Source organism: Dipteris shenzhenensis, chromosome 3 (genome assembly GCF_047967505.1).
Source record: "Dipteris shenzhenensis isolate YYH24624 ecotype China chromosome 3, Dip_SZ_1.0, whole genome shotgun sequence".
NCBI classification, from domain to species: domain Eukaryota; kingdom Viridiplantae; phylum Streptophyta; class Polypodiopsida; order Gleicheniales; family Dipteridaceae; genus Dipteris; species Dipteris shenzhenensis.
Genome location: NC_141598.1, coordinates 59,862,518 through 59,870,765, shown reverse-complemented (window position 1 = coordinate 59,870,765; position 8,248 = coordinate 59,862,518). Strand labels below are relative to the sequence as shown.

At 42.0% G+C, this 8,248-nt stretch overlaps 1 protein-coding gene across 3 annotated transcripts; it reads left to right on the top strand.

Annotated features, from left to right (window-relative positions):
• The first annotated feature begins 3,899 nt into the window (after positions 1-3,899).
• Positions 3,900-7,938, top strand: LOC147904094 (pentatricopeptide repeat-containing protein At1g08070, chloroplastic-like). 3 transcript variants are annotated; one of them, XM_087372693.1, is made up of 4 exons: positions 3,900-4,034; positions 4,194-5,964; positions 6,162-6,221; positions 7,882-7,938. In XM_087372693.1, the coding sequence occupies exons 1-2, from the start codon at positions 3,932-3,934 to the stop codon at positions 5,765-5,767; spliced, it is 1,677 nt and encodes a 558-aa protein (XP_087228819.1). In that variant the 5' UTR covers positions 3,900-3,931; the 3' UTR covers positions 5,768-5,964; positions 6,162-6,221; positions 7,882-7,938. The 3 variants fall into 3 exon arrangements, with proteins under 3 accessions (XP_087228819.1, XP_087228817.1, XP_087228820.1); XM_087372691.1 differs by lacking the exon at positions 7,882-7,938 and having other exon boundaries at positions 6,162-7,112; XM_087372694.1 differs by lacking the exons at positions 6,162-6,221; positions 7,882-7,938 and having other exon boundaries at positions 4,194-5,161; positions 5,277-5,464.
• Positions 7,939-8,248: the final 310 nt, after the last annotated feature.

Here is an 8,248-nt window from a genome sequence, read left to right as displayed (position 1 = left end):
CTCGGTGGTAATATTACCGCCGGTATTCTTCATATTACTAGTGGTACTAGGCCTATTAGCGGTAGTAATTCTTGTGTATTTTCAGTTCCAGTGTAGTTGGTGGCTATATTTTTGGAAAAGAGGCAAGAAGGTCACTTCATTCAACGAGATTGTGGTTCATGCCCCAACAAACCATTTGGTTAGTTGGGACGCAAAGATGAACCATGATATGAGTCATGTCACGGTAGAGAGGGGATTGAGTGAGCATTCATTGTACTCATGGGTGCCATCCACACATTGACCCCTTGTATTTTGGGGAAATTATAGACCACAAACACGAGTGCTACTAAATGGGATTGTTTGTTATGCTCATGGGGGTGGTCTATACTCCCACTCCTTGCATTTTAGGGAACTTATGGACCACACAACATGAGTGTCAATGAATGATTTTGTCATTGAGGAGCCTTGAGTTGAGAATTTAAAGTATAGAGTTGTGAGAATTGGATTATCTTCTAGTGTTCCAACAAATCATGGAGACAAGGGGGAGATGGGATGGCAATGAAGAAAGCAAAAAAAGAGTATGAGTTGTAACTAAAAATACACAATCAGAAATGCCTATAGCTAGGATTGTTTGTGCACAACCATCAAGACAAGTTATGACTAGGCAAGTTGTAGATGCATCGAGTAATGCACAAGCTATAATTGATTTGAGTGATAATGTTGTCAGGCCTGGACACACATTTGAGGTTGAGAATCCACAAGTGGACACTAGCTCAATGTTGGATCCCCCCAATGAAATTTTCAACCAAAGTACGGGAAGAACATTCATGTGGACCTCACAATCCTCTCTAAGAGGAATTCCATGTGCATAGGTTGAAAAATGTAAGTTACATGGGACTTTCTTATTAATGTATGTAACTTTGTTGAGTGGAAATGAAAGTATTGTGAAATACAAAAATCTGGGGAGCACCTCCTATAAGGGGTCATTTGCTCAGTGACTCAAAAAAGAGCATTCAACATTGTGCGGCCCCAATAGCTATTGCAATAGCTCATTCCTTGATAGAGAAGTTATAGTCATGTGGAAAAATCCAAAGGAGATATTTTTGGGAAGATCATGGTGCAAGTTCTATAGGAGGACCAGAGTCTACTAGCACAGGAGGTGACGGAAGTCCAAGTTATGTAACTTGTAAGCACCCATGCTGCAATGTCTTTTGTGGATGCAAATTTCCTAGGGTGTACTAATATGCAAGATGCATCTCCACCTATGACTGATGAATATAGATGGACAACTGTGGTTCATAGTTTCAGGCAGCCAAGCATTTGAATTCAAGATTTGGACAATGCACACTACATTCTTGGGAGATCAATTTTACATTCAGCATATCCATTGAGTATCGTGGATAATGATGATGTGAGAGATAAGTTGAGGGGAAATTTTCATGGCTCTTCTGTTTGGGATGAAATGCTCCTATTCTAAGTTCAACATGCCTTGACAGTTGCAACTACATAGTTGGCATCAACTTGGATCTGCACAAAATGTCACTAGGCTAAGGAAGTTGAAAAGAGGGGGCTACATCATATTCCCTGGGAGGCCCTAAGGGTACCAACAAAAGCTAGGGAGGCTTGGGATTCCTGATGTGTGTGAGGAACACATCTTTGTTAAGTAGGTGGTTGCTAAATAATGTTTGAGTGTCATGCCCCTTGGGTTGAGACTACCAAATTGTTTGCTAACAAAGGCAAGGGTTATCAAGGTAGGTACCTAGAGACAATTGTTCTTGTATGATAGATTGATGTCTTTCTTTTCATTGAAAGTTATGAGGTCCGATCTCATGGCAGGTTTAATATTTGTTTGGAAAGCCACCAGCTCCCTTTTGCTTTGGAAGGATAGAAAGGGTTTAAGGGGTGATGATAGTTTGAACAAGAGCATTTAGTGGAGTAGATTGGTAGCTTGGGAGGGCAAGCCTTTGGCATTGATAGTCTTGCCCCAATTCATAAGGTTGCAAAGGAAATGGCTATCCTCATGGGAACAATTGTGGGACTATAGGATGGCTGATTGGAAGTTGTCCTAGTCCCTTTCTCTTCAATTTTGATGAGTTGTTGGTGCTAGCAAAGGCTTTGACATGTTTGCTTGAGTCATGGTGTACTAATTATATTATTGCCTCTAATTGTCTTGCTAATCAGTGGTCACTAGGCAGGCATAATGATTTGTTGTATAGGAAATATTATTGCATAGAGGTCCCTTGTGGCCAGACTTAACAAGTGGAATCTGAGATGAGGTTTCAACTAGTGGAAGAGCAGGTTCGATGATATTTGAAAATCTTGTAACTTTGGTAAAGTCAGATTCTTGCTTTCAAAGTGCTGCACAATTGGCGCTCGGTCAAAAGCAAGTTGGCAAGATCATTTAATGTGAGCCCTCTATATCCACTTTGAATGTGTTCCATAGAGGTTGTGAGACATCTATTATGGGGCTGTCTGGCTATTAGGGAGTTTTGGAGGTGGTTAGGGGGTGCAATTGGGAGGGTGGGATTAATATCATATTTCTGCTACAAGTATAACTAAAGAGCGGTTTTACCAAGGAGGACTCCCAAGGCTTCACCTCTGCTATAGTTGATACCTATCACTATTTAAGAGTTTGTGCCATTTGGGGTCTTAGGAACAAGTTGGTGTTTAATGCGGGCAACTCCTTGGGATATAGTGGTGGGTTGTTTGAAGAGAAACCTATTGGAGATGAGTGTTGTCCTATGACTAGGGCTTCATGGGGTAATCAATCAATGCCTAAAGGACTTTGGATCTTCTTTCATGCCCCCTAACTTAGATGCTCATTTTATAGTTTTCGTCTTTTTCTGTTGCCTTGTGTTTGTGGGGGGGCTATTCAATAGCACATGCATGTAGCACTCGAGTTCTAATACGTTAAAAAAAAATATTCTAGGAATATTTAAATGAAAGTTTAAAAAAAGATTTGTATAGGAAATAGGGGTTGTTTTAAAGGCCGAAGGTTTGTGTAGAAAATCGGCATTGTTAAGGCCCAAGATTTATAGATTAATGGTTTTAGTAATCCTTCTGGCATGACAGTTTAATAATTCATTTTATGAGATGATTTATATGTTAAGTTAATGTATCTGATACATAGAACATAAGTTTTGCTCGCATAGAGTAAGAGAGAGAAGCAAGTAAATATTAGTTGCCGTCGAACATGTTGACATCAAAGTTAGGATATGCAAGCTCTATAGCAACACCAAAATGCACTAAGAAAGCGCTATATATCACCTTAGCTAACACAATATTATAGGAAACATTTAAAATGAATGTGCTAGATCATGGACAATCAAACCTAAGCAACAAGGGGAGGTGTATAGTAGATACGCTCCTTAGCCCCACCCCCAATTTACATACCCCATCTAGGAACTTGACAAAATTTCTTACTAGCACGAGGGACATAATGAAAGCCTCAACCATCAACGGGGGTGGAGGTGCCAATAAAAACTTGAAGCATCGAAGGGTATGAATGCACAAATTAACCATAGAGTAGGCATGACTAAGAAAAGATGCCATAAGAGATTTACAGACGCACCAGATTTGATGGAGACAAAGTCTGCCAATTGAATCAACGAGGTTTGAATAACAAGATAGCAACAACCCTTGATTTAAACAAAAAATTGGAAATCGTGAAGAAATTGAGTAGCACTGAAAGACCCATGAGGGAGGACCTATCCAAAGTAACTTGTGAGTGGCCACCAAGAGAGAGGAGCAAAGAGAAGAAAGCAAATATAAATCCTAAATGCGCACTAAATGAGTGGGCCCTCATGTGTTAACTTAACCCTAACACGAGTATAACTAAACCTTAAAAGACCATGACTAAAATAAAATCCAGGTATGATTTGAACACGAGTGCTAAGCCTTCATCCATGGTTACGATCTGATTGCATTTGTTTCGTGTTTTCGTTCATGTGGCATGTCCGTTGGATATGCTACATACAGAAGCTCTGTTCAACCCTCTCAATTCACCAAGGGATGCGAATGGTGCACTATCAGGGATGTCTCTCCTGGAAGCTGTGGTACGTTTGCTATTTTACGTTGAAAGAAATCTTGTATTCCCGTATCTTAGAGGATGGGATGTTAGAATCTCTTTTAGCACGCACGCAGTGGAGCTGCTGGGATTGATGTTATACGGTCGCTGGCCAATAAGGCACCGATGTTTTTGGACAATATGGCAGAATGTGTGCGTATGAAGTGTGCTCACCTTGGCAACAATGTCTCAAGAGGATGTTTGTTGAGGCAAGTCGATGGACAAAAACTTACACAATCACCTTTCAAAGGTCCGATATGTTTGCGCCAAAATGTGGCGTTGGGCTCGGGTCAGAAAATGGTTGGACCAGAAATTTTAGCCTCGCTCCTGAAGCGCTATGGCAAAGCCAAGGCCTTGTCAGATGGACGACGAGTCCATAAACATATAATGCAATGCCACTATGGCTGCAACACATTCTTAGAGAATTTTCTTGTCCGCATGTATGGAGAATGTGGGATGGTAGAGGATGCTCAAGTTGTATTTGACAAAATAGTTAACCGTGATTTGTACTCATGGAATATGTTAATTAAGGTATATGGCCAGAACGGGAGTTTTCTGCGTGCAAGGAATGTATTTGACTCTATGCCTCTTCGGGATGTCGTGTCCTGGAATGCCATGATTGGGGTGTCTGCTCAAAATGGGCATGGCAAGGTGGCCCTGGATCTCTTCAACCAGATGCAGTCAGAAGGCATCAAGCCAAACAATGTTACTTTTGTCTCACTTGTGGATGGATGCACCAGCATTGCAGCTCTTGAAAAGGGGAAGATGATCCATGCCATGATTATAGACAGTGGATGTGATGGAGATGTAGTTGTGGGAACTGCCCTTATCAATATGTATGGCAAGTGTGGGAATTTAGATAATGCAAGACGTGCATTTGACAGATTGCCTTATCGGGATGTTGTTGCTTGGACTGCCATGATTGGATCTTTTACTTTGAACGGGTGTGGCAAAGAGGCGTTGCTATTTTTCCGTCAAATGCAGTCTGAAGGTGTCCAACCAAATAATATCACTTTCCTTTGTGCTGTTGAGGCATGTGCTGGCTTGGCAGCTTTTGAAGAGGGGCAAGAGATGCATGCATCCATAATGGTCAGCCATTACAGGCATGATATTAAGGTGGGCAATGCCCTCATTGATATGTTTGGCAAGTGTGGGAATTTAGAGTTTGCAAGGAACGTGTTTAGCAAAATGCTTAGTCGGACTATTGTCTCTTGGAATGCCATGATTGCAGTGCTTAGCCAGCATGGGTACAGTATGGCAGTCTTGGCTCTCTTTTGCCAAATGGAGCATGAAAATGTGAAACCAGACAACATTACCTTCATTGCAATTCTCAATGCTTGCAGTCATACAGGATTGGTTGAAGATGGCAGGAATTTCTTTTTTATCATGAATAGAAACTATGGCATAATGTATGAGATTGACCATTATGTGTGCATAATTGACCTTCTTGGTCGTGCTGGATGTTTGGATGAGGCAGAGGACATAATCCTTAATATGCCCTTCAAAAATGCCACTGTACCATGGCTGAGTCTGCTTGCTGCTTGCAGAATTCATGGTGATGTGGAACGGGGAGTGCGTGTTGCAAATCATTGCATCAAGCTGAATCCAGAGAATGGTGCTCCATATGTGATGCTGTCAAATTTATGTTCGGGAGGGATGACTTTGCAAGCCTTGAGAGGGTTGAAAAAAGTGGGGTGCAGAAGCATGGGCACATTGTCTTAAGGCGAACATGATCATGAAACCATTGATTGACATGTTGCAGCCTTGGAGGAGATGGTCTTTCATGTTGATGGAGATTTGGTTGGTAATGTTGCCTGTGCAAGTATTTCTTGTTCCAATGTGATGTTTCTGTGGAAGACGATCTTGTCTCTGGTGTAGTTCGAGTTCAGGTGTTGTCGGTACTGTTGGCTCCAACTAGGGTATTTTCTCTACCAGTTACTTCCAGATTGGTATTTGTGTGTTTCTGAGGTTTCATTCTGATGTTGCTTGTATCGTTGGTTTCAGTCTTGGTCTTAGTGGAGACAATATGTGAAACTATTTGTGTGTGCATTGTTAGTAATATAGTTCTTTATGGTTTATCACGTTCTTGTTTTCTCATTGTTTGTCTGCATGGCAGGTGATGCTCTTGCGACTGTTGGAGTGGTACTGGCGATTTTTCTGCCCTCTGTTGGAGTTGGTGCGTTTTCAACCATTTCAGTTGTCTCTGAGTCAGCTGGTGTTTTTGTTGTATGTGTTACAGCTCTTCCTGCAGCAGTTAGCGCTGCTTAACTCCTGTCAGTGTAACTGTGCCAGTGGGAATCGTTTCTGCTTCACATGTCGGTTGAGTGTGCTTCTGTTGGCTATTTGTCTATAAGGGTGAGAAAATGTGACCATGTTCAGAAAAATCTAAGCATGAACCAAATGGAGCTCTGATACCATGTTGGAGTAGAGGCTAGCTTACTGGAGCGTTTACCCTCTGCCAACACTTAAGCTCACACTACTAATGACGTGTGCACACAAGTAAACCCAAAGAATATACACTGATCTGGACGAAATGTGCGGCCTAGTAGACAGCCGAAATACCCTGTATTTATGCTTAGTTCCAGGAAACCTCCAAAAAACTTAGGAAACCCCGTTCTTGACGCTTTCAAAATTGGGCTGTTTTCAAAACACAGAAATGTTTTGGAAAACGCCTAATCTACTAGTGCATTAGAGAAAAGGCAACAAGGGCGGGTATTGACAAGAGATGATGGCAGGCTCTTGCATTAATGAAGGCAGGCTCTACTCTATGGCGACGCATGTAACACCGGTATTGTGGTGGGTGCATAGTGAATGACACAAGACTCAGAGTAGACGATCTACGTGGGTGACAATTGATTTGTCAATGCACTACATGAATCGCAACTTCAGGGATCATCTATTCCTTGCCCTCCGAGAATCCGATTGCTAGAGCATTGATTGGTTGGTTCTCTCCAGTAATTGCATTTTTAACTGATTTCCCTCCTTATCCATCAACAGTGGTGAGTGCTTTCTATAATTGCTTGGTGACATGCTTGCACACTCATCCTGCACACACATCTAGCTTATACCGGTGCGTGTTTTGTTTAATTTCAAGCTTGTATATGTGATCAGAAATGTACTTTGCTCAGCTTGGCCTCGCCGTTTTCTATTAATTCATCTGGCGTTTCAGAAACATTTCAAATGCACCATGTTTCTTCCAAATGGGACAAATCTTAATATAAAAGTCATAGTCTCTGTACCTCATGCTTGCAACATGTCACAAGGACATGAAATTATGAGACTTTTGATTTGCGACTCCCGTAATTTGTGCGTGATTGTCTTGAGCCTTTGGGACGCGAGGGTCCGGCCATGGGGCAGGACTTGGGGAATTAAAATTCCCTAGTGGATCCTTGGAAATAGTGAATGTGCGCTGATTTACTAGGCAATTAATTCCTAGGGCCAAATTGTGCAACAAGGGGGCCAAAAGAGTGGTGCAATTAAGAATTGCTAATTTTAGCACAGGATTCTAAAAAGAGCCTAGAGCCCTTCTTTTGGATTCAGAAGGCCGAATCAGTTCCAAAAGGAGCCAAATCATCAGTTGTGAGTTGTCAGAGCTTGCTAGGTGCTGTTAAAGCAAAATCGCCTTTTACCAGGAGCTTTCGGAGCTTACCAGGGAAAATCCAGGGCTAGTTCTAGCGCATCCAGGGCCTACCAAAGGAAATCGCACTTGATCCAGGAGCCTGTTGTAAATTGCGATTTCAACCAGGGTGTCCTTTGTAGATTGTGATTTCACTTCCAAGTTTCAGGTCCTCCGGGTTGTGTCAGGTGACTGCGTAATGTTCTCGGTTTGTTTTCAGGTGTTTCCAGGCTGCTACAGGAAACTGCAATCTGTTTCTAGGCTGTCCAAGTTGTCCCAAAAAAATTGTGATTTGTTACCAGGTTGTCCAGGCTCTACAAGGAGGATTGCAATCTGTTTTCTAGAGACTTCCGGGTGTTGCCACTGTTTTTGGTAACTTTTCAAGCATGGGTGTTCGCTTCTAAGCTGCTCTTAGGGTTGTGCCAAGGCAGAATCAACTTTTCTCTGCAAGATCTAGGGTTTTCCAGCCTCGGTGATCTTTCTTCTGTGAATACTGGGTAGAAGAAGGCTTGTCTTTGCCTGCTTTTGTCGTAACTTGATTGGTTGCTAGTTAGTTATTGCGTTTGGGTTTCTTTCCTCGCGAGAAA

Bases quoted from the DNA above. Each gene is read 5' to 3' on its own strand.
- LOC147904094 (XM_087372693.1), top strand. From the start codon at position 3,932: ATGTCCGTTGGATATGCTACATACAGAAGCTCTGTTCAACCCTCTCAA. The intron at 4,035-4,193 runs GTACGTTTGCTA...ACAATATGGCAG, and splicing joins TGTCTCTCCTGGAAGCTGTG to AATGTGTGCGTATGAAGTGT.